The following is a 26,695-nucleotide window of genomic DNA, read 5'->3' as shown; positions in this document are numbered from 1 at the left end:
GTATACCACTCCTACCTTGTCACAACACAACTGATTTGCTTAAACGCATTAAGGAAAGAAATTCCCCAAATTAACTTTTAACAAGGCACACCTGTTAATTGAAATGCATTCATAAAGCTGGTTGAGAGAATGCCAAGAGTATGCAAAGCTGTCATCAAGGAAAAGGGTGGCTACTTTGAAGAATCTCACATATAAAATGTATTTTGATTTGTTTAACACTTGTTTGGTTACTACATGATTCCATTTGTGTTATTTCATAGTTTTGATATCTTCACACCCTAAGATATTATTGCACACCCTAATGCCAAAAGCTTACGCTTGCTTCCCAGTCGAAACAGTTCGCACATATATTATGACAAACGTTTTGGTTCGTTTTGGTTTTCAGCAGGTGTTTTTTCTTGAGGCAAGTAGTCGAAGTCTTAAGCCCCTTCGTCGGTGATTGGTTAACAATACTACTCCTAGTAGGAGTGGGAACTATGGACGGGATTCTTCAATTAAGTGTTTGTTGTCATTCATTGAGACAACTAGTTTTCATGCACATTTTTTCACTTGAGAAATACTGGACCAAACCTTTTAGTTAGTTGTAAAATTGCATGACTAAGACTTCTTTGGCAAAAACGTCAAAATGATTTACAGATTTCTTGATTAATCATAGATTAATTCTGACTTTTGAGGAAGTGTTACTGCCTATGTTGTTACTACACCGTCTCAAGGGACAAACAGTAATTGTTCATTTTTCAAGTGCATGTCATTTAAGGGTGTATGCGAGCACAGACGTTAGCTTTTGCCTAGCCCGATTTCTGACAGCAGCATTAAATAGTTTTGCACTGACTCAATACACACACTGACACTCCTACATACGTTCACACCAGTGGCTGTCAGTGCCGTTTAAGATTAGGGAGGACAATTTTTTAACATTTTTATGAGCATGGCCTTATTTCTATTTCTATTTCTAGCATGGCCTTATTTTTAATGTAACCTTTAATTAACTAGGCAAGTCAGTTAAGAACAAATTCTTATTTACAATGACGGTCTACCGGGGAACAGTGGGTTAACTGCCTTGTTCAGGGGCAGAACGACAGATTTTTACCTTGTCAGCTCTGGGATTTGATCCAGCAACCTTTCGGTTACTGGCCCAACGCTCTAACCACTAACTGACAGTGACACATTCAAAAATGCCTTGCACACGCTTGCCTGTATCTAAGGTGTAATCATTAGTCCAAACAGTTGCAAACAAGGTGTTTCTATTTGACAAATTCAGGTAGGTTTATCCCTGTTTCATTCCTTTTGCTTACATTTTAAAAACGTTTTAACAGAATCAGCGGAATGAATACACCCCTGATCACCCGCACACACAGTTCCTTTTCATAGCAGCCACACAAACAGCATCATCACTTTGCTCGTTGTATAATTTCTTCTTTCATCTATGCGCTCTCCTCCTCTCACCTTTTCCCTTTGCTTGTTGTCTTCAGTGCACAACATAACAGCTGTCTGTCACTAGGCGAAAAATACTTTCCAAGCCAAACCTTCAGCTACCATAACCGCTACCCCTACATTGTTGTCACCATATTAGCCAATGTCATAGTCAACATAGTTACTAGAACTAACACACTTGTAAACCTGCTATAATCACGCCGTATAGTGTACAGCAAGTAGATTAGCAGTTACACAATGAATTAATAAAACCGAATGCTTACCTTGACTTGGAAGAGTTCCAGTGTTCTTCTTTGTTTGAGCCGGATGTATAAGTAGGCTAAATTAGCTCGCTGCATTAGCTAGCTAAGTAAGTCAAAGTGAAAGTGGAAAAAAACACAACACTCTCTCTCTCTTCTCCTTAATTTTTGAAAAAATATATTTGTTAACTGTTCAACTATTGTCTTTCTCCCTCAGTCAACTACTCACCACATTTTACGCACTGCAGTGTTAGCTATGCTTTCAGTACTAGATTCAATATCTGATCCTCTGATTCGGTGGACAACAAGTCTTTCCATGCTGCAAAAGCTCTGATAGGTTGGAGGACATCCTCCGGAAGTTGTCATAATTACAATAAGTCTATGGAAGGGGGTGAGATGGTGCTACACCAGAGAGTGCTGTTGAGGCTACTATAGACCTTCATTGCAAAACAATGTGTTTTACTCAGTTATTTGGTCACCTGAATATATTTACTATAGTTTTATCTAAAAATGATAACTTTTTTAATGTTTCACTATTTTTGTTTTTTATAAAATTCACTGAGTAGGATTGTCTTCCCCTTCCCCCTCTGAGGAACCTCCACTGGCTCACACACACTCACACATAGACACACTTCACATATGCTGCTGCTACTCTGTTTATTATATATCCTGATTGCCTAGTCACTTTTACCCCTACCCACATGTACATACTGTATTACCTAAACTACCTCGTACCCCTGCAAATTTATTCGGACTGTTACACCTTGTATATAGGCTTGGTCTTGTTTTTGTGTTACTATTTCCTTTTTTATTTAGCAAATATTTGTCTTACTTTTTAACTCTGCATTGTTGGGAATGAGCTCGTAAGTAAGTATTTCACTGTAAAGCCTACACCTGTTGTTTTTTCCACATGTGGCCAATACAATTTGATTTGATTATTTAAACAGAAACAGAAGAGCAGACCCAATCCTGTAGCTATGCATGACTGACCAGCCTGTACAACACAGAATGTATGAGTGAATGCAAGTAAGAAGTCCCTTCATAAACACTGATCACTAATAGTTTACCCCTCCAATGGTTAAAGTCAGTGGCAATTGCAAGCAGCTGAGTTAATTGCAGCACCTTTTGTTCACTATTATATCAATTTAGCTGTTGCCCAAAGACTTTGAAACAAACACAGTGAAGAGGGCACACCACCGAAACAGATTTATGGAGGGTAATTTGATGATAGATCTGTGTCTGAGGACAACTTCTACCTATAACAGAGATACCTTAACACCAATCAGCATCGTCCTCCTCCAGCATAACCAATATCTCGCCCTTGTTGAAGGTGAGCTCATCATGGTGGTCAGCCACACAGTCGTAGATGGCTTGGACCCGCCTCACTTTTGCTTGGGCTGGAGAGAGAAACACCACAGCACTATTGAGTGAAAAACATAACACCAGTAAGGAAAGAAAAACATTACATCATCCCTAAAGGTGACTAAGCCAAACCTGTGCTTAACCAAAATAACAAATTTGCTCTGAGGAGGAAAACCCCCATATCATTTAAGAAAAATAGGTGTATGCCCAACAGTAATGAGTCAGGGAAAATGTCAAAATACATATTTTGCTGTCATCAGATTAACTAAAGATCTCTGAGGATAAGGTGAACCAATCCTGCTGTGGTGACTAAGACTTGGAGTTTCCAACTGTTTGCCACCTATAAAAGGAGCCTTTTTGTCCCAGCAGATGGCTCTATTGTCAACTTGAAGTATCCAAGGGTAGCCTGTCCAAAAAATACAGATAAAAATGCCCGGCCTTTGGATGTAGAAACAACTACACTATATATGCAAAGGTATGTGGACACCCCTTCAAATTAGTGTATTTGGCTAGTTCAGCCACACCCGTTGCTGACAGGTGTATAAAATTGAGCACACACCATGCAATCTTCATAGACAAACATTGGCAGTACAATGGCCTAACTGAAGAGCTCAGTGACTTTCAACGTGGCACTGTCAATAGGATGCCACCTTTCCAACATGTTAGTTTGTCACATTTCTGCCCTGCTAGAGCTGCCCCGGTCAACTGTAAGTGCTGTTATTGTGAAGGGGAAACACTCGGAGCAACAATGGCTCAGCCGAGAAGTGGTAGGCCACACAAGCTCAGAGAACGTGACCGCCAAGTGCTGAAGCGCATAGTGCGTAAACATCGTCTGTCCTCTGTTGCAACACTCACTACCGAGTTCCAAACTGCCTGATGAAGCAACGTCAGCAGAAGAACTGTTCGTCGGGAGCTTCATGAAATGGGTTTCCATGGCCGAGCAGCCGCACACAAGCCTAAAATCACCATACGTAATGCCAAGCGTCGGCTGGAGTGGTGTAAAGCTCGCCTCCATTGGACTCTGGAGCAGTGGAAATGCGTTCTCTGGAGTGATGAATCACGCTCCACCATCTGGCAGTCTGACAGACAAATCTGGGTTTGGCGGATGCCAGGAGATCGCTACCTCCCTCAATGCATAGTGCCAACTGTAAAGTTTGGTGGGGGAATAATGTTCTGTTTTTCATGGTTCGGGGCTAGGCCCCTTAGTTCCAGTGAAGGGAAATCTGAACGCTACAGCATACAATGACATTCTAGGCGATTCTGTGCTTGCAACAATTTGGGGAAGGCCCTTTCCTGTTTCAGCATGACAATCCTCCATGCACAAAGCAAGGTCCATACAGGATGGTTTGTCAAGATTGGTGTGGAAAAACTTGACTGGAACACAGCCCTGACCTCAACACCATCAAACACCTTTGGGATGAATTGGAACGCTGACTGTGAGCCAGGCCTAATCGCCCACCATCAGTGCCCGACCTCACTAATGTTCTTGTGGCTGAATGGAAGCAAGTCCCCGCAGCAATGTTCCAACATCTAGTGGGAAAGAGTGGAGGCTATTATAGCAGCAAAGGGGGGACCAATTCCATATTAATGCCCATGATTTTGGAATGAGATGTTGGACAAGCATGTTGTCCACATACTTTTGGTCATGTAGTGTATATACAGTAATACTAAAACTGAAATATAGCCTGCTATGCCTTGGCCTCTACTAAATTGAACTACCAAACATATCAAACTATAGATTATGAAAATAGCCTACTTTGAGGTGGAAATTTACTGTGAACAGAAAATAACATAAGGGAGTAGGCATTTTCTGAGGAAATGTGCCCCTCTGCCAACTCTCACCAGTGCCCTCCTGGGCAGAGGGTGCAGGGGGTTGCCATAGTGGGAGAAGGCCCCATTGGACTCCAGGATGAAGGTGTGAGGAGATGTGGGGAGGGTTTCTGCTGATGGGCTGAGGCATCTGATAGACAAAGTGGGACGAGTTGCTCGCTCCCTCTGCGCTGAATCCTGGGTGACACAAAGTGGAGAGAGAGCAATAAAGACATTATGCCTGTGAAGTAAATGTGGTTGAATTCTACAGCATCTAGAGAGCATACTATGGAGAGCATACTATATGTGGTTTTTCCACTTCAAGAAAGAGGTGTGCTTTCACATGTGATACAACTGAGATACAACAGTAAAATCGATTAAATCTGTAAAATAGTTTACCTCTCTCTGGCTGTTCAGATAGGGAGTTGAGGGCAGTGACATAGTATTTTGGAGACCCTGTGCTGAAATAGACGGGGCAAGACAATGGGCTAGATTCAATCCAGACTGCGGAAGATCCACGTTATAACGCGATTGAAATGTAAAGGTACATTCTGATTGAGCTGACATATGCAATGTTTAACGTGAATGCAGTCTCCGCGAACGTGGGAACATTGCCTTTAAATGTCAATTGCACTATAGCGCAGAACTTCCGCGATCCGGATTGAATCTAGGCCAATATAGAGTTGGCCCAGTGTTATGACAGAATAAATTGATTTATCTGGTGATAGTATATCAGATATCAGATCTGGTGATTGTAACATCACTGCTGGGTCATGTATTGCAATACACATAATTAATGTACTATTCATTGAAAACTCCCTTCAAAACCAATTTCAGGTAGTTAATCCTTTAACCAAACGAGGTCAGTCTTACCACAGTATACCAAAATAAATTTATCATAGAAGAAATACCTAAATGAAGTTGGCCTACTCACACACACTTCTGAAAGGATGACTCTGGACCACCATAGCCTCTTGAATTTTATGGTACACCATAATCTACACAGACGATTAACAGATCACAGTCAACACTAAGTCAGAGACTACTGCTCAGTCCCCACAGGTCCCTGCCCCAGAGATACAAAACAAACTGAGGTCAATGGACATGTTGCTGCCTAAAATTAACAAAATATTTCCAGTGAGTGCATTTTTTTTTTTACCTACTATCATGTGCAAATAAACTGTTTCTATCATTCAGAAGTGGGCATACTGTTTACACAAGATGGAAGCTGCTGCTGTGATGTGACATACCTCCGTGGCTCTGTCGGGGGAAATGGTGGCTGTAGGGCATCTATGGGTGGGCTCTAAGTAGGTGCGCTTGTGGTGGATAACCAGAGGCGGAGAGGGGGGTTCTCTTCTTGCTGCTGCTACTGGTGGTGGGGATGATGACATCACACCAGCCCTCAGGTGGGCTGATTGGGTAGGAGGGGGAGGGACGTTTGGACCTGGAAAACACAAGTTACATCTTTATAATACAAAACATGGTTTAACATTGGCCATCCGTAAAAGACAGCGACCATCTGGATATAAGTTAAGAAAACGGCACAAGACAGTTTTATGGAGAGGCATTGTTGAAGCCCTTTGTTGCACTAGGAGCTAAAAGGACTTAACCCAGTCATTCACATAAAAGAGTGTCCCATTTCTCTATGCCCTTGTGACTGTCCAATAATATTGCCTTGTCCTGTGTAAGAAGTGTCTGTCAACTAAGCACATTGGTGTCCTGTCTAGATCACAGGTGGGCAAGTAAGGCCCGTGGTGGCTTGATATATTTATATTTTCTGGGCTACAATTGAACTTCTAAAACCAGATAAAAAGTATGAATACATGCTAATGGACCTATAATAACAACCCTTTTTCCGTCCGGCAAACTAATCGGTCCAAAAAATGTATTTGTGCGGACCTCCGTTGCATTTAAAAAATCCCTATTTATTTAATTATTGCCCATCCCAGGTCTAGATCTATTTTCTTTTTATGCATCTCAATGGTATAGACAGTCAGCAGTTCCTAAATCCTAGAAAACTACAGTCTGGGTTGAAGGAGAGAAGACTGAGTGTGACTCACCTTTGACTCTGGGAGGGAAAGGGGGAGCAGGTGAGGAGGGTGAAGGTGACAGGGAGCTGTCCAGGCTGCATGTGTGAGAGCTGGGAATGGCGTATACCTCACGCTTCTGATCACGGACCAGGGCCAGCCTGCGACCCACACTGAAGAGTCCATCTCCTCCTCCTCCTGCTAGTCCTCGGTCCAGGCTGGAGGAGCTGGTGTGGGTCTGGTACAGACTGAAGGGCTGGATCCGTCCTTCTTCCCTGGACCCGTCTAAGAGAGTCACAAATAAACACACTCTAAACTCAGCAGTCATAACAAACAGTCATAATAGACTGCTACTAACAATCTATTTATGATCAACTAACACCTCCCAATCAGGATCGCACCAGACACCATAGAGTTGTGAACGACTGGGTTGCGTTGATTATTAGGGCATGCAACAGAAAACATTAAAAAAGGTTTTGTAACTAGAAAAAAAAGTGTTTCTTATTGGACAAGTCCAACTAGTTCCTCCCTGTTTAATCTGTTTTCTTCCATTTGGTGCCTAATGAGAACGATCGAGATGTAACATAATGTTGCTGACCTTGACGTCCAGGTCGTCATCACTCTCGTACAGATCATCCTGATGCAGCTGTACTCCACGTGCACGTGCATGTTGAACTGGGACTGGTTGATCTGGCACACAACACACAACAGGAGAATTGCAGTGTGTCAATCATCATATATCCTACTATATAGGGAAAGGGGGATACCTAGTCAGTTGCACAACTGAATGCATTCAACTGAAATGTGTCTTCCGCATTTAACCCAACCCCTCTGAATCAAAGAGGTGCGGGGGGCTGCCATAGTCAACATCCACGTCTTCGGCGCCCGGAAAACAGTGGGTTAACTGCCTTTTTTTCAGGGGCAGAACAACAGATTTTTACCTTGTCAGCTCGGGGATTCGATCCAGCAACCTTTCGGTTATTGGCCCAACGCTCTTACCACTAGGTTACCTACAGCCCTAAACACAGAAACATATAGAAACACAGACAGTGCACACTATATATCAAATTGGTGATAGCATGAACTGGGACTGGAACCTTCACTGCTTCTGCACTGAGCACTTTTCATTTTTTGTCTACGCTTTGGAAATCTATTTATCATTACAAAATACATCTGCTTAGTTTGGTGTCCACAGAAAAAAATATATTGACAAGGAGGTGCTGCTGGCTATGAATGACAAGTGAATTGGTGTAGTTAATTACTTTAAGTGACCCCAGTCCTAGAACAGTATAGCTGTGAGAGAATGAAATCCAGCTGTAGTCAGGTGTGTGTTATTTAACCTCCAACCGATATCCAGCCCCGTCTTGCCCACCTCATTCTCTGAGAGAGAAACAAAAACAAAACAGCAGGCACTAATGTCTGGCAAACATAAACTTCACACATGCAGAGTCACAATATGAAGCTCTCACGGTCACACTGTGGCAAAATACAATACATTACAATACTTGCTTAATTGGTCCATTTGCACAGACATTCTTAATTATTTGCTATCACAGTACACAACCTGACACAAAACACACAAACTGTCTGGGAGCAGAACAGTGCTGTGACCTTTGAGCAATTAGGGGTAAAGTGCCTTGCTCTCTAATCTAACAGTGATAGTAGATTGACGTTTATTGGGATGAGTCTTGTCCTTGAGGCAGAACTAAGGGATTTCCGCTAGATGGGCCAGCTGCAAAAAATCATGAAAACAAAAAAGAATTTAAGTTTAGGGTTAAGGCGCCTGCAGACTAGGTTCTTGGGGCCCGATTCAGATGTAAGAAATGTATGCCTTTACTACGCACGCCTTTCCTACGCACATCTCAGTAGTTGGTATTCAAACTTACCTTATTCAGGTGCGTACCAGGCTTTGCAAACGTGGTTCTCTTGCACGTGTTGAATACATTTAATTAAAGTGCTGAAATACTATGATCTTGTAGATTATTTAGGCACATTTTTGGGTTAGGAAATCTGTGAATCGTTTAAAAAAAAAAAAGAATTGGAGAGTTTTACGCACAAAATATATTGATTAATAAAAAAATACAGAGGTTTGATTCATCCTGAAAGTTGTCATATTCAAGTTCAATCCATGAAATATTGGAAGGCGAAAAAAACATGTACAATAGGGGGTTGAACAATAGTCCTATAAATCTACCCTAATCCTCACTAATCATGGAACTGACAACGGTCCAGTCGTTGCAAACCGTGCGTCAGGCTCCAGGTTTAGCTTAGTATGTGAGTTCCATAATGAAGGCTACATATCCTGAATTATTGGACAACGTTAGCCTAATATGATCCATTAATGCTAGCAACCTTCAGGAACAACTACACGGACATGACAGTGGAAAGAAATGGAAAAGGAATGGAATGATGCAAAATGTAGGCTACAAATTGAAAGAAACAAACACTAAAGTGACAGTTATAAATGTATATGGCTATTACTGATGGCGGCTCCCGACATATCTGATATGGGCAGAAAGCTTAAATTCTTGTTAATCTAACTGCACTGTCCAATTTACAGTAGCTATTACAGTGAAAGAATACCATGCTATTGTTTGAGGAGTGCACAGTTATGAACTTGAAAATGTATCAATAATCCAATTATGCACATTTGGGCAGACTTGATACAACATTTTGAACATAAACGCAATGGTTCAATGGATCAGTCTAAAACTTTGCACATAACCTGCTTCCATCTAGTGGCCAAAATCGAAATTGCGCCTAACCTGGAATAATACATTCAAATCAAATCAAATTTTACTTGTCACATGCGCCGAATACAACAAGTGTAGACCTTACAGTGAAATGCTTACTTAAGAGACCCTAACAAACAATGCAGTTTAAAAAAAAAAATGGATAAGAAGAAGAAATAAAAGTAACAAGTAATTAAAAAGCAGCAGTAAAATAACAATAGCGAGATAGGGGGATACTGGTACAGAGTCAATGTGCGGGGGCACCGGTTATTTGAGGTTGAGGTTATATGTACATGTAGGTAGAGTTATTAAAGTAACTATGCATAGATGATAACAACAGAGAGCAGCAGCGGTGTGAAAGAGGGGGGGTGGGACAATGCAAATAGTCTGGGCAGCCATTTGATTAGATGTTCAGGAGTCTTATGGCTTGAGGGTAGAAGCTGTTTAGAAGCATTCTCACATAGGTGTTCCTTTTGTCCAGGCGGGAAAGGGCAGTGTGGAGTGCAATAGAGATTGCATCATCTATGGATCTGTTGGGGCGGTATGCAATTTGGAGTGTATCTAGGGTTTCTGGGATAATGGTGTTGATGTGAGCCATGTCCAGCCTTTCAAAGCACTTCATGGCTACAGACGTGAGTGCTAAGGGTCGGTAGTAATTTAGGCATGTTACCTTAGTGTTCTTAGGCACAGGGACTATGGTGGTCTGCTTTAAAACATGTTGGTATTAGACTCGGACAGGGAGAATTTGAAAATGTCAGTGAAGACACTTGCCAGTTGGTCAGCGCATGCTCGCAGTACACATCCTGGTAATTTGTCTGGCCCTGCAGCCTTGTGAATGTTGACCTGTTTAAAGGTCTTACGCACATCGGCTGCGGAGAGTGTGATCACATAGTCTTCTGGAACAACTGGTGCTCTCGAGCATGTTTTAGTATTATTTCCCTCGAAGCGAACATAGAAGTAGTTTAGCTCATCTGGTATGCTCGTGTCACTGGGCAGCTCTCGACTGTGCTTCCCTTTGTAGTCTGTAATGGTTTGCAAGCCCTGCCACATCCGACGAGCATCAGAGCTGGTGTAGTACAATTTGATCTTAGTCCTGTATTGACACTTTGCCTGTTTGATGGTTCGTCAGAGGGCATAGCGGGATTTCTTATAAGCTTCCGGGTTAGAGTCCCGCTCCTTGAAAGCGGCAGCTCTAGCCTTTAGCTCAGTGCGGATGTTGCCTGTAATCCATAGCTTCTGGTTTGGGTATGTACGTGCGGTCACTGTGGGGGTGACGTCATCGATGCACTTACGTATTGATGAAGTCAATGCCTGATGTGGTGTACTCCTCAATACCACCGGAGGAAGCCAGGAACATATTCCAGTCTGTGCTAGCAAAACAGTCCTGTAGCTTAGCATCTGCTTTAACTGACCACTTTTTTACTGATCTAGTAGCTGGTGCTTCCTGCTTTAATTTTTGCTTGTAAGCAGGAATCAGGAGTATAGAATTATGGTCAGATTTGCCAAATGGAGGGCGAGGGAGAGCTTTGTATGCGTCTCTGTGTGTGGAGTAAAGGTGGTCCAGAGTTTTTTTCTTCTGGTTGCACATTTAACATGCTCATAGAAATTTGGTAAAATGGATTTAAGTTTCCTTGTATTAAAGTCCCCAGCTACTTAGAGCGCCGCCTCTGGGTGAGCATTTTCTTTTTTGCTTATGGCGGAATACAGCTCATTCTATGCGGTCTTAGTGCTAGCCTCTGTCTGTGGTGGTATGTAAACAGATACAAAAAATACAGATAAACTCTCTAGGTAGATAGTGTAGTCTACAGCTTATCATGAGATACTCTACCTCAGGTGAGTAATAGCTCGAGACTTCCTTAGATATTGTGTATTTACAAAAATAAATAGTTCGCCGCCCCTTGTCTTACCAGATGCCGCTGTTCTATCCCGCTGGTGCAGCGTATAACCAGGCAGCTGTATGTTGATAGTGTCGTCGTTCAGCCACGTCTCCGTAAAGCATAAGATATTACAGTTTTGAATGTCCCGTTGGTAGTTTAATCTTCCGTGTAGGTCATCTATTTTATTGTCCAAAGATTGTACGTTTGCTAGTAGAATGGAAGGAAATGGGGGTTTATTTGATTGCCTACGAATTCTCAGAAGGCAGCCCGCCCTTTGGCCCCTTTTTCTCCACGCAAATCACGGGGATCTGGGCCTGTTCCCGGGAGAGCAGTATATCGTTCTCGTCAGACTCGTTGAAGGGAAAAAAGGATTCTGCCAGTTCGTGGTGAATAATCGCAGTCCTGATGTCCAGAAGTTATTTTCGGTCATAAGAGATGGTAGCGGCAACATTATGTACAAAAGAAGTTACAAAATTAGTTACAAACAACGCAAAGAAACGAACAAAAAAACACAATTGGTTGGGGACATGTAAAACGTCAGCTGTCTTCTCCGGTGCCATCTTATTATTACATTGTGACCTTTCTCTTGCATTTCAAAGATGATAAAAATAAACTATTAAAAAATGTATGTTTTTTTTCTTTGTATTATAATTTACCAGATCTAATATGTTATATTCTCCTACATTAATTTCACATTTCCACAAACTTCAAAGTGTTTCCTTTCAAATGGTATCAAGAATATGCATATCCTTGCTTCAGGCCCTGAGCTACAGGCAGTTAGATTTGGGTATGTCATTTTAGGCGAAAATTTAGAAAAAAAGGGTCCGATCCTTAAGAGTTTTTAAGAGAAATAAATAATAAAAAGGGGGTCAATATAAATTGTCCAGGTAGCCATTTGAATAACTATTCAGCAGTCTTATGGCTTGGGGGTAGAAGCTGTTCAGGTGCCTTTTGGTCCCAGACTTGGCACTCCGGTACCGCTTGCCATGCGGTCAACTAATCCCAGGGTTAACTAGTGCCCCATTACAGAGCCAGGGGGGGTCAATGTTGTTTCGAAACCAACAGCTGTACCAAAACACTGGGACCTTAAAGACTTTTACTGTTGTTACATCCATAATCATATTCTCTTCTGTCTCTGTCAAAATCCAAATGGTCTACAACTAATGTGATTTACAGTAAATGTGATGGCCCACAGGAATTCCTGTTCAAAATCATAAGTTTTCTTTTCCTGTAAACTTTATCTGCGTAATAATTAACATAATTATTTCCTGATTGAGTTAGGAGATGGCCATCCAAAATAGAAACTTGTCCGTTTACGAAACAAGGCGAATGGTTCATGCAGCAGTCTGGACAGAGGGACAGCTGGAATTGGTTCTGACCAGACCTTGGGCTAGATTCAGGGCTCCATTAAATCTGGATCACGGAAGTTCGGCGTTATAGCGCGATTGAAATTTAAAGGTAATTTATGGTTAAGCCGACAAATGCAGCGTTTAACGTGAATGCAGTCTCTGCTAATGCGGTAACGTTGCCTTTAAATTTCTATTGCGCTATAACGCTGAACTTGGTTAATGAATGTAAAATGTGGTCCCGGTGATTCACTATAGGAAGATAAAAATGTGCGTATGGGTCTTTCACTCCATACATTTTCCTTGACACCCAAAAGTACTTGTTAGCAGGACAGGACAGGGAAATAGTACAATTCAAGCACTTATCAACCAAACATCCCTGGTTATCCCTACTGCCTCTGATCTGGCGGACTCACTAAACACACATGCTTCGTTTGTAAATTATGTCTGAATGTTGGAGTGTACCCCTGGCTTTCCGTAAATAAATAAAAACAAGAAAATGGTGCTATCTGGTTTGTTTAATATAAGGAATTTGAAATGATTTATACTTTTGATACTTAAGTATATTTTAAACCAAATACTTTTAGAATTTTACTCAAATTTAACTGGGTGACTTTTACTTGAGTAATTTTCTATTAAGGTATTTTAACTTTTACTCAAGTATGACAGTTGGGCACTTTTTCCACCACTGCGAATTAGACAGATAGGCAGGGCTCTAAATAAATAAAACAATTGGTAGCACTGGTGCTCTCAACTCAAAACAGTTAGCCCCAGCAATCTTCTGTAAGAAGATAAAAATGTTGCACCGGTAATAATATGGGTCAGATTTTTTAAACTGGTTAGGCCAGAAGCAAGTTTTAGCTGTGGTAATGGTGCAACCATGACGCTATCGAATCTGCACTCACTTTGTTATCTAGGGCACTCGGAAACAACGCTACTGCGAAGCCTTAACATTTAAACAATTATTATCTGGTAGATTATTATTATTTATTTTTTCTGTTTAAATCTTCGCCCTTGTTTCATTCAGTCTCCATATCTGCATCAATGAGTCATCCACAACCAGGCCCTGATAATGCTTTCCAGATTAGGTTTTTACCCTCGACAATATCCCTCGGCAGGCCCTGGCCAAGACATACTGTACATCGCACAAGATGTAGAGTAGCAGGGAGAGAGAAAGACAGAGGTAGATAAGAGTATGAGCACAGTGAAAGAGTGAGGGAGAACAAAGTTACTCAGGAAAGAAAACAATGGAAAGGAAGATGGACAGACAATTATTGCGTGTCTAGTCCAACCTAAAGATCCCCTTTTGTACAGGATATCATGTGATACAACTATGCCAGAAACCCAACGTGTGGGGGGGGGGGGGTTATAGAAGAATCACTTCCTCTTCTGGATTCTCAATTGGCCATCTGGTTTTCCAAAGGAATCTCCCTGGAGATATTTGCAGTCACAAAAACAGACCAACTGAACTAACAAACATACAAAGTGGGTGTGGATGGGTCTACAGTAGATTTTGTGTGCAACCCATCGACATTTAATTTTGTCCTCACAGTATGGATACGTTGAGGGCCAGCCAAACAAGAAAGGCCTGTTCCCTTCATCTTTCGTTCATGCGATGTCTGACAAGCCAAAAGAGGGACATGTTCTGTAAGGCAACCTGCCACCCTTCCCAATGACTTCAGGACCAAGCTCAAACTACCCGAGGATCATGGGGCACTCTGGAACTTTGGTTCTGATCGTGAACATACTCCGTTTGAAAATCACTGCTCACATTTTCCTCATCTTGGGGAAGCCATGTTTTGCATTAAGAACAATGGCTGTGGTTGTTGCACACACTACACAGCCTTTGTAACAAGTCAAGTTTTGCCCAAAGATATTGCGTCAAATTACACTGCCAGTCAAAGGGGTCACTGTATTTACCTACACAAGCATTTCACGTTGTTATAAAAACTTAGGCCAGGATTCAATCCTACCCTACATTACTCATCTCATATGTATATGTATATACTGTACTGTATATCATCCACTGCATCTTGCCATCTTTATGTAATACATGTATCACTAGCCACTTTAAACTATGCCAGTTTATGTTTACATACCCTACATTACTCATTTCATATGTATAGACTGTACACTATACCATCTACTGCATCTTGCCTATGCCGTTCTGTACCATCACTCATTCATATATCTTTATGTACATATTCTTTATCCCTTTACACTTGTGTGTATAAGGTAGTAGTTGTGGAATTGTTAGGTTAGATTACTTGTTGGTTATTACTGCATTGTCGGAACTAGAAGCACAAGCATTTCGCTACACTCGCATTAACATCTGCTAACCATGTGTCTGTGACAAATAAAATTTGATTTGAATCTGTTTCAAAATTAAAAAGGGAGGCAGTGTGGTGATTGTTCAGTATGCTTTTTTTTTTAAAGACACTACAGCTTGATCATAGTCAATCACACATATACTCACAAATACAAAAGGTATGGTTTCTTATGTTTTATTAAAAGTATTGTATTGGGTACCAATTTACTTTTATTTTTTAAATCCTAAATGGTTTTGAGATTTTATTTAAAATAGGAGCCGACTTTGAAACAAACAAACTTAATGTTCAGTTAATGATGATATTAAAGTTGCATTGATTGTTTCTGGTTTTAATTGAAGGTGTTCATTTTTACTCATCGGGTCACAACTGTCTAATAGTGGTCATAGATCAAACTCTAATAACAGCGGGACTCAGTCTTTGATTGACACAAAGGTTCATACATCCATATAAAAAAAGTTATCAAAACTCCCTGTTAAACTGGCTCAGAAGGCACATCACTGGAATCTCTCTTATTAAAGCATTCATTCTTTTTTAGAAATGAATCAAAGACACACATTGTGTGTTCCCTCCTTACACAGCGTTCAAAATTTGTATTCCTTGGGATGGCAACACAAGTGAAATTTCCATCATCTAAAACATGTTATTAGATCAAGTTTAGAGCAACATAATAATAGGCAACATAATTGGGTGTGAAAGCTGTACATTAATATGGTTTAATTGACTACTATGGCAGCTCAAAACTGTTTCTAGAGACATTAAACCAATCCTTATAGTTCCAATGCAGTATAAATTCTTGAATTAATTTGACTCTAACTGTGCCCTTTTCCATCCTCACAAAGAAGAGAAATACACGCAGATGTGGTTTTTACACTCTTGCAACACAGGGCTTCTGTCCTTAATGTGGATTCTGTGGTTTACCCCTTCAGTCAAAGGCTCTCAGGTTCTTGAAGGGTTCTTCAGTATAAGGCTAGTTCGGTGCAGCATGCCGACAAGTACAGAACAGGGAAGAAACTAAATAAGCTGGCTCAGCGTAAGCCGCTCCGCATACTTTATATGTTCGTTTTCATGATCTGTCTAAAACGTGCATGGGTGGAGGTTTTCCGTCCCTGTTAAAATGTCTTTTCGGCCATTTATTATGCTGTTGACATGCAGTGCATGTTCAAATTACATGATTCAAGTTCTTGTTTTGGTCTGAGGACTTCTGTTTGTGGTTTTGGTTGTATGTGTAGCTCACAGTGCTAGTTTCAGAGACCAGGGCGCATCACAGGTTTCATGTCCCTCTTTGACGGTCTCTGACCACCACACCCAACACTAATGGCTTTGTCCTGTACACACCACCCTTGCTCATTCTCATCTCTTGTGCAGCTTAATTTTGCCCTCTGTGTCCAGCTTTTGGATAACCTCCGTCTCAAAATCAGCATTGTGCACTCCAGTTTTCCTAAACGCACCAGCGTACTTGTTGTCCTCCCAGTAGTGGTGCCAGTTCCCCTGTTGGTCAGCTCCATAGCCAAACACAGACACCTGGAGAAGGACGGCAATGTTTAGCATTACTAGTGTTATTAGCATTCTGTTTACTTTCAACCAGGCTTGTGATACTAAAGAGAAGTCAATTTCCACTGACAATTTACCCCCTAAAAATCTGACTGTTTCCACATCCATGGCCCAGCTCCAGTGATTCACTGGGCTATGGCCTCAGTGGACCTGTTCTGACTTGGGGGTCAAGGCGAGGCTAAATTTACTTTTCAGTTCACATTTACATAACAATGGCTGAGCATGAGCTTTTTTTTATTTTTATTTGACCAGGTAAGTTGACTGAGAACACATTCACAGTTACAGCAACAACCTGGGTAATAGTTACAGGGAAGAGGAGGGTGGATGAATGAGCCAATTGGAAGCTGGGGATGATTAGGTGGCCATGATGTTATGAGGGTCAGATTGGGAAATTAGCCAGGACACCTGGGTTAACACCACTACTTTTACAATAAGTGCCTGGAGATTTTTAATGACCAAAGAGTCAGGACACCCGTTTAACGTCCCATCCGAAAGACGGCACCTTACACAAGGCAATGTTCCCAATTACTGGGGCATTGGGATATCTTTTTTAGACCAGAGGAGCTAATCCCCTTTCACAGTTAACACCATCTCACAAAGTAACTGTGTTGATATTGCAAAGGTTGTTGATTCTGCTCTTCACAAGTCCTCAGTGTCAGCCCTAGTTATGGAAACACTGTTCCCCAAAAATTACACTAGAGCTTACATTAACATAATCACTGGCGAGACACTGATGCTGCTATGGAAAAAACTCTTGATGTCAAAGGATACTCACCTCATCGCAGATGTGAAGGGCAAATATAACGGCCAGCATGCCCGTGGAAGGGTACCTGCCATGGCGCTCTGTCCACCGGTCGTGGGTGTACTTAAAGAACGCTGGATTCACCACTATAACCTGCAAACGAGAGGGTGATTAGCTTTAACACACAAAACGAATCAACATTCACTCAATAGTTTTGTACACCATGATAAGCCTTACCCTGTCCTTGTCAGCCTGTACTCGACCTTTCACCCTCATGTATGTCCTGAAGAAACATGCAGGGAAAACAACTATTTTATTTTACCTTTATTAAACAAGGTGGGTCAGTTGAGAACCAGTTCTCGTTTATAATGATGGCCTAGCCAAGAGGCAAAACATTGTCACGATAAAAACATGAACATTCTAAATATAGACTAAAGGACCATTGTACTTGCCTATGGAGCAGCAAGAGCACACCTCCCTACATTCAGGCTCTGCTTAAAACCTACACCCCAACCCGAGTACTTCGTTCTGCCACCTCTGGTCTCTTGGACCTTCCACCCCTACGGGAGGGCAGCTCCCACTCACACTGTGATATGTGGTTGCCCCACCGAGCTATCTTAAGACGAATGCACTAACTGTAAGCCGCTCTGGATAAGAGCATCTGCTAAATGGCTCAAATGTAAATGTATAGACAAAGACAACAGTCATTCAAAAACAGACTACGACAAGGTCAAAAAGCTCAACAATGAATTACGCCATCTGTTGTAGTCAGTCAGACCCATACCATGCATTAGTCAGTTGAGTGCTTTGACAAGTGTTGTTGTGGTCAGTAGATGTGTGTTTGTAGTCAGTAATTGTGGTCTGTATTGTGTGGTTGTCGTCAGTAGTCGTACATTTGGGAGTGACAGTGAAAAGCTTGGGATTGGCAAAGAGTGGACCTACGTTTTGATCTCTCCCGTCGAAAGGGCACTGGCCACCCACTGTAGATCGCGGAGTTTAAAGGGCAGCAGAACAAGGTGGACCCCAGGGGCGATGTCCACTGCACTTTCAGGGTACATGAAGTGGTGCGTCGTTCTGTTGCCCACGTCGGCTTCAAACCCTGCTGTGGTGGCTTTATTCATTCTTTACAGCAAAGAGAGAACATTGTTTCAGTTCACAGGCAGGTCATGAACCAATCTGTGCCTATGTGGCGTGCGAGGCAACAATCAGACACTGAATTAGATTTAACATGGTAGCCCTGCAGCTACTGGGCTGTAGTGTATGTGTAAATTCATTCCAGACAGTCAGTCAACCACCTGATTTAACTAAGTATAGTCTTAATTAAGCTCATCTGGAATGCCTCATTGGTTTCAGGGGATATGGTAATTGGGTTAGGTGGTTTGATGAGTGTCTGGAACTGAAGCCTGGTCACTGGTTCCTCAGGCTCAGTATTGCCTAATCCTGCCAAGGTGAATGGTTGTGGGTTGTTTGGATCATGGTGGGGTTGTGTAATGCCGCCTCCACGCCTTTTAGACTGTTGGTGTTAAGGCCATTTTACTGTGGTAATGGCCATGATGTGATAATCATGCTTGTTTGGACTATGTATTTGCATAGAAGTAGTTAAGGCTATTTAATGATTGTTTTTACTGTTTGATTGGTTGTGTTGGGTCTAGTGTTGCACGGCATCCCGAAACTTCTGTGCTTTTTCATACTAGAACATGAAAAACGGTTCGGTACAAGAATTTGTGTTACTTTAGGTATTTCTGTCAAATGTGTCTCACGGATCAAGTCTGTCTACAGCGCACCTAGCCTACACTGGGAGTCTAGGCTGTATCATGTTAGCTTCTCACTCATTTTTTTATTTATTTATTTATTTCACCTTTATTTAACCAGGTAGGCTAGTTGAGAACAAGTTCCCATTTGCAACTGCGACTTGGCCAAGATAAAGCATAGCAATTCGACACATACAACAACACAGAGTTACACATGGAATAAACAAAACATACAGTCAATAATACAGTAGAAAAATAAGTCTATATACAATGTGAGCAAATGAGGTGAGATAAGGGAGGTAAAGGCAAAAAAAGGCCATGGTGGCAAGGTAAATACAATATAGCAAGTAAAACACTGGAATGGTAGATGTGCAGTGGAAGAATGTGCAAAGTAGAAATAGAAATAATGGGGTGCAAAGGAGCAAAATAAATAAATAAATACAGTAGGGGAAGAGGGTAGTTGTTTTGGCTAAATTATAGATAGGCTATGTACAGGAGCAGTAATCTGTGAGCTGCTCTGACAGCTGGTGCTTAAAGCTAGTGAGGGAGATAAGTGTTTCCAGCTTCAGAGATTTTTGCAGTTCGTTCCAGTCATTGGCAGCAGAGAACTGGAAGGAAAGACGACCGAAGTAGGAATTGGCTTTGGGGGTGACCAGTGAGATATACCTGCTGGAGCGCGTGCTACGAGTGGGTGCTGCTATGGTGACCAGTGAGCTGAGATAAGGTGGGGCTTTACCTAGCACTGTAAATAACCTGTAGCCAGTGGGTTTGGCGACGAGTATGAAGTGAGGGCCAACCAACGAGAGCGTACAGGTCGCAATGGTGGGTAGTGTATGGGGCTTTGGTGACAAAACGGATGGCACTGTGATAGACTGCATCCAGTTTGTTGAGTAGAGTGTTGGAGGCTATTTTATAGATGACGACACCGAAGTCGAGGATCGGTAGGATGGTCAGTTTTACGAGGGTATGTTTGGCAGCATGAGTGAAGGATGCTTTGTTGCGATATAGGAAGCCGATTCTATATTTAATTTTGGATTGGAGATGCTTAATGTGAGTCTGGAAGGAGAGTTTACAGTCTAACCCGACACCTAGGTATTTGTAGTTGTCCACGTATTCTAAGTCAGAGCCGTCAAGAGTAGTGATGCTGGACGGGCGAGCAGGTGTGGGCAGTGATCGGTTGAATAGCATGCATTTAGTTTTACTTGTGTTTAAGAGCAGTTGGAGGCCACAGAAGGAGAGTTGTATGGCATTGAAGCTCGTCTGGAGGTTAGTTAACACGGTGCCCAAAGAGGGGCCAGAAGTATACAGAATGGTGTCGTCTGCGTAGAGGTGTATCAGAGAATCACCAGCAGCAAGAGCAACATCATTTATGTATACAGAGAAGAGAGTCGGCCCGAGGATTGAACACTGTGGCACCCCCATAGAGACTGCCAGAGGTCCGGACAACAGGCCCTCCGATTTGACACACTGAACTCTATCAGAGAAGTAGTTGGTAAACCAGGCGAGGCAATCATTTGAGAAACCAAGGCTGTCGAGTCTGCCAATAAGAATGTGGTGATTGACAGAGTTGAAAGCCTTGGCCAGGTCGATGAATACGGCTGCGCAGTAATGTCTCTTATCGATGGCGGTTATGATGTCGTTTAGGACCTTGAGCGTGGCTGAGGTGCACCCATGACCAGCTCTGAAACCAGATTGCACAGCGGAGAAGGTACGGTGGGATTCGAAATGGTCGGTAATCTGTTTGTTAACTTGGCTTTCGAAGACCTTAGAAAGACAGGGTAGGATAGATATAGGTCTGTAGCAGTTTGGGTCTAGAGTGTCACCCCCTTTGAAGAGGGGGATGACCGCGGCAGCTTTCCAATCTTTGGGAATCTCAGACGATACGAAAGAGAGGTTGAACAGGCTAGTAATAGGGGTTGCAACAATTTCGGCAGATCATTTTAGAAAGAGAGGGTCCAGATTGTCTAGCCCGGCTGATTTGTAGGGGTCCAGATTTTGCAGCTCTTTCAGAACATCAGCTATCTGGATTTGGACAGAAGCTGAACAGAAGTTAATACACTTCAATAATGCGACACGGCATCTTAAAACTGTTAACTGTTTATAAAACAATGTCCATATAGGCTAGAACACGTTACAATGCAAGATACCGGTAGCTTCCAGCTCTGTAGGCCAACTTTTCTTGCTAGCTTACAGATGAAGCTACTGTAACGTCAATTCACTACCCTAGTACTTTGTGTGCAAACCATAACGCAAAATGTTGATTGCTACCAAAACGTTATTCATTCACTTGGTCTCTAACTTCTCTCCAAAAGAGTATCTATTCCCTCAGCAAACTGAAACTGTGTGTGTAGGGCTCTGATGGGCCGCCCCCATATTGCCTCATGAATGATGTCATTACTGGTTATAGAGACAGTGCACACTTTTATAAAATAAGCTACTTCTATGCAAATGTTGTTGATCAGTACAATAAATTAAGTCCCAAATAGAAGGGAAACAGATTGCTTGTCATCTGTACCCCCATGAAATCAGCCAAAATTAGTTAAATGCATGCACACTCCTATTGAATATGCATTCACCTGAATTGTGAATAGGCCTAGGCTACATCGTGATTTACCCTGTTTATCAAGAGACGTATCATTCAAATAAATGATTACCGTTATGTAGTTATTGTTTTTACGAAAGTCAAATTAATTGTATGATTGTATAAATTATTAATTAATGCATACATACATTGCTGTCTTTGAAAATGTTTTACATACATCTTTTTGAATGTAATGTTGAACTCAAAACATGCCCAACGATTGAACAGAGCAGTAGCAGAGTTTATCTGTCTGGCTCAAGTGCCAGTATGTGCCTTCTTTTTTTGTCGTGGTATCAAGTATTGTGATGGTATCAAGTATCGTGATATTAACCCTGGTATAGTAGTCAAAATTCCAGTATCGTAAAAACACTAGTTAAGTCATACCTTATGACACTGTTATGTGAGTCTATCAAGGAGCCGTATTGAGAGCCGAGCAGGTTTCCTGAGTTCCCCACCACTGCACACTTCCTGCACTGAGCTTGTTTGGGTTGGACATCCACGGCAGGGGGAGCGATGACCTGGAACATCTTCTGGATCACCTCGTATATTGTCTGCTCATCGGTGGACCGCTGCAAAGCCTGATGGGATGTTTAAAATTCACTTTAGGTGTGGGGTGACAATGATATCTCACAGGACTAAAGCCTGAGCTCACCTTTGGCAAACAAACAAAAACAGGGCAATATATACAGTTGAAGTCAGAAGTTCACATACACTTAGGTTGGAGTCATTAAAACTAGTTTTACTCCACAAAATTCGTGTTAACAAACTATAGTTTTGGCAAGTCGGTTAGGACATCTACTTTGTGTATGACACAAGTAATTTTTCCAACAATTGTTAAGATTATTTCACTTATAATTCACTGTATCACAAATCATGTGGGTCAAAAGTTTACATACACTAAGTTGACTGTGCCTTTTAAACAGCTTGGAAAATTCCAGAAAATTATGTAATGGCTTTAAAAGCTTCTGATAGGCTAATTGGAGGTGTACCTGTGGATGTATTTCAAGGCCTACCTTCAAACTCAGTGCCTCTTTGCTTGACATCATGGGAAATCAAAAGAAAATCAGCTAGACCTTAGAAAAAAATGTGTAGACCTCCACAAGTCTGGTTCATCCTTGGGAGCAATTTCCAAATGCCTAAAAGGTACCACGTTCATCTGTACAAACAATAGTACGCAAGTATAAACACCATTGGACCACGCAGCCATCATACCGCTCAGGAAGGTGACACTTTCGGTCTCCTAGAGATAAACGTACTATGGTGCGAAAAGTGCAAATCAATCCCAGAACAACTGAAAAGGACCTTGTGAAGATGCTGGAGGAAACAGGTACAAKAGTATCTATATCCACAGTAAAACGAGTCCTATATCGACATAACCTGAAAGGCTGATCAGCAAGGGAGAAGCCACTGCACCAAAACCGCCATAAAAAAGCCGGACTACGGTTTGCAACTGCACATGGGGACAAAGATCGTACTTTTTGGAGAAATGTCCTCTGGTCTGATGAAACAAAAATAGAACTGTTTGGCCATAATGACCGTCATTATGTTTGGAGGAAAAAGGGGATGCTTGCAAGCCGAAGAACACCATCCGAACCGTGAAGCACGGGGTGGCAGCATCGTGTTGTGGGGGTGCTTTGCTGCAGGAGGGACTGGTGCACTTCACAAAATAGATGGCATCATGAGGGAGAAAAATATGTGGATATATTGAGCAACATCTCAAGACATCAGTCAGGAAGTTAAAGCTTGGTCGCAAATGGGTCTTCCAAATGGACAATGACCCCAAGCATACTTCCAAAGTTGTGGCAAAATGGCTGAAGGACAACAAAGTCAAGGAATTGGAGTGGCCATCAGACAAGTCCTGACCTCAATTCTATAGAAAATGTGTGGGCAGAACTGAAAAAGCGTGTGCGAGCAAGGAGGCCTACAAACCTGACTCAGTTACACCAGCTCTGTCAAGAGGAATGGGCCAAAATTCACCCAACTTATTGTGGGAAGCTTGTGGAAGGCTACCCGAAACGTTTGACCCAAGTTAAACAATTTAAAGGCAATGCTACTAAATACTAATTGAGTGTATGTAAACTTCTGACCCACTGGGAATGTGGTGAAAGGAAGTAAAGCTGAAATAAATAATTCTCTCCACTATTATTCAGACATTAGACATTTCACATTCTTAAAATAAAGTGGTGAACCTAACTGACCTAAGACAGGGATTTTTTTTCCCCCGACTTCAACTGTACAAGGGGCCTTTAATATTCAGTATTAAGGGAATCACCAGCCTCCAGAGGGAGACTTGTGTTACATTGGAGACCATGTGTTAAATGTCCCCTTTCATGACCAGCTAGCCTCTTTTTGGATATTACCTTGTTTTGGCATGGCATTCTTATCAGACCAACCATGGCAACAGTGTGTGTATGTCCTGACCACTGCTTTTCAGTGCCACGGGAGCCATCACAATGCCAAGCTTATCTTAGTGTTGCTTTCGAAACCTTGAATGCCTCAAATTATCTTTAAATAAAACATATTGAAACATGCTCAGACTGGAGAATGGCTTAAGGAGGGCGACTTCTCCTTTCTTTGCTCAGTCCCTTCAGGGAGTTTCTTTTGGAAAGTAATCACCCTGACGATTACAGTGCATGGAATCCACCGCAGTAGGTTTTAATGACATTTGGCCATGGAATGATAGTAGTAACAGAGCACATTTAGTTTTCACTGTGCAGCACAGAGGCTGTCTTTTCCAGATGTTTGCCACGGAATAAAATGTTGACTTCAAACATTGATATTTGCAGCATGCTTGAGAGATAAGAGTAGGACTACTAAGTCCCTCATAGGAATAAAATGATAACAGATGAGTATATCTGGGAATACACACATTTCTCATGCATATCAGCAAATCTTTGCTGGCCACATGTCTTGATTTATTTTCAAATGATTGATTATTGAATGGTGGTGAACAGGTCATGCAGTGCAATAAAAAAAGTATTTGCCCCCTTTCAGATTTTCTCTAGTCTTGCATGTTTTTTTTATACTGAATTTAATCAGATCTTCAACCAAAACCTAATATTAAATGAAGGGAAACTGAGTGAACAAATAACAAAATGTTGATGCTCATTTCATTTATTTAATAAACAACACCCAATGTCCCTGTGCGAAAAGTAATAGAGTACCACAGTATGTGTGTCATAATACCCATAAATCCTAGTGGTCAAACAATGAATAAATTAGCTACATTTCTTTAAATTTATAATTCTGTGAACTGTCTGGTGCAAGTTTTAAATTGACACAAAACCTGTTAGCAAAGGTGTCAGCGAAAGATGACGTGCAGGAGTTTGCAGGGATTTGTAGTCTTGCATGATGTCTACTTTGATGCTTATTAGAGCACATTGATAAAAGTCACCTTGTCCGAGACAGATAAACAGGGTAAACTTACACAAAACAGTTTCTAAAATTCCCTATGGGAAAAATGAATGGTGGAAAAACGATTGGAACCATTTCCCTGTTTGACTGCTAGGTTTAATGGGTATTATGACACCTCCACTGTTGGTCTCTATAGCCCCCTTACTCTCAATAACTGGTTGTACCACCTTTAGCTGCAACGAAACGCTTCCTGTAGTTGTTGATCAGTCTTTCACATCGTTGTGGAAGAAATTTCACCCACTCAGCGACATTTGTGGGTTTTCGAGCATGAACAGCTCGTTTCAGGTCCTGCCACAACATCTCAATCGGGTTTAGGTCTGGACTTTGACTAGTTCATTCCAAAACTTAAAATTGCTTTTCAGGCGTTTCAGTGCTGTTTTGAGCAACACACTTTTAGGTAAAAGAAAAAGTAATTGAGTTAATAACACTGACACGGTCGCCAGGTGTACAGTATTTCCTCCGACACATTGGTGCGGCTGACTTCCAAGTTAAGTGGGCACTGTGTCAAGAAGAAATGCGGCTTGGCTGAGTTGTGTTACGGAGGTCGGAGGACGCACGGCTCTCGACCCTCGCCTCTCCTGAGTCCGTACGGGAGTTGCAACGATGAGACAAGACTGTAACTACCAATTGGATACCACGAAAATTGGGGAGAAAAAAGGGGTAAAAAAATAAAAAATGTGCCCATCCAAGAAGGCTCAAGGTCATTGGCCACAGAATTACATCAAGTCACATATTTACAGTAGCTTTGATTGGACTGATCATGTCAACATTTACTTTCAAAGTCTTAGCTAGCAGTCATCATCAGTTGTCATCAAGTTGACAATCTACTGGCAAATCCTTTTGAAATCCTTGTCATACGAAGATAAATAATGAGGAGAAATTATAGATAAAACGTATCGGTGCTCATCGGCCATTGTACATAAAGATTACACAACAAGTTGGCAATCGCAAATTCAACAATGAGTCATTTGGAAGGAATCAGTGGCTAACTGCAAGCGTTACAAAGAAACCACTAACGTTAGCCTGCTATTCAATGGAGTGGTTGTGTTCCCCCCGCGCCAAGTTCCCACCATAAATTCAGAGAATGCCAGACTGATGACAAAATTTGCCCACAAAGGACTGCTGCGCCACCTTCACAAGGTGAGTCCAAAAATATATTGTATGTTGCTCCATAAGTTATGTAATATGCAAGGGAGAAATCTATTCTGTATCTAAGAAAGCAATACTAAGTATATATTGTGTAGTAAGCTGTTAGTAGCCCATGTGCCTCACCCTAATAATTTGGTCTATTTTCACCAACGTGGTATTGTAAACACATCGTTCGTGGCCCGGTTTGTGCTTGTTTGGCTACAGCTTTGACAGTGCTACTGATAGTATTGGTGGTGCTTGGCTTGCACGTGCAAATTCAGCACACACAACATTCTATAATATAATTGCGTTATTTGATGTGTCAAATTAAAAGCGTATTTAACGCATCAAATAGTATTATATGACGTGTAT

At 41.7% G+C, this 26,695-nt stretch overlaps 1 protein-coding gene across 2 annotated transcripts in view; it reads right to left on the bottom strand.

Annotated features, from left to right (window-relative positions):
• Nucleotides 1-15,314: 15,314 nt before the first annotated feature.
• Nucleotides 15,315-26,695, bottom strand: part of LOC111961339 (CMP-N-acetylneuraminate-beta-galactosamide-alpha-2,3-sialyltransferase 2) — a 50,808-nt gene continuing 39,427 nt past the window's right edge. For both annotated transcript variants that reach the window (XM_023983524.2, XM_023983532.2), the window contains exons 3-7: nt 22,166-22,359; nt 18,392-18,571; nt 17,687-17,732; nt 17,483-17,602; nt 15,315-16,677 (exon numbers count right to left, since the gene is read on the bottom strand). In XM_023983524.2, coding sequence (XP_023839292.1) covers nt 16,507-16,677; nt 17,483-17,602; nt 17,687-17,732; nt 18,392-18,571; nt 22,166-22,359 — 711 coding nt within the window. In that variant the 3' untranslated portion in view covers nt 15,315-16,506. The remainder of the gene's footprint in view (nt 16,678-17,482; nt 17,603-17,686; nt 17,733-18,391; nt 18,572-22,165; nt 22,360-26,695) is intronic.

This window comes from Salvelinus sp. IW2-2015, linkage group LG1 (genome assembly GCF_002910315.2).
Source record: "Salvelinus sp. IW2-2015 linkage group LG1, ASM291031v2, whole genome shotgun sequence".
Classification (NCBI taxonomy): domain Eukaryota; kingdom Metazoa; phylum Chordata; class Actinopteri; order Salmoniformes; family Salmonidae; genus Salvelinus; species Salvelinus sp. IW2-2015.
This window is presented reverse-complemented; position numbering and strand designations above follow the sequence as displayed.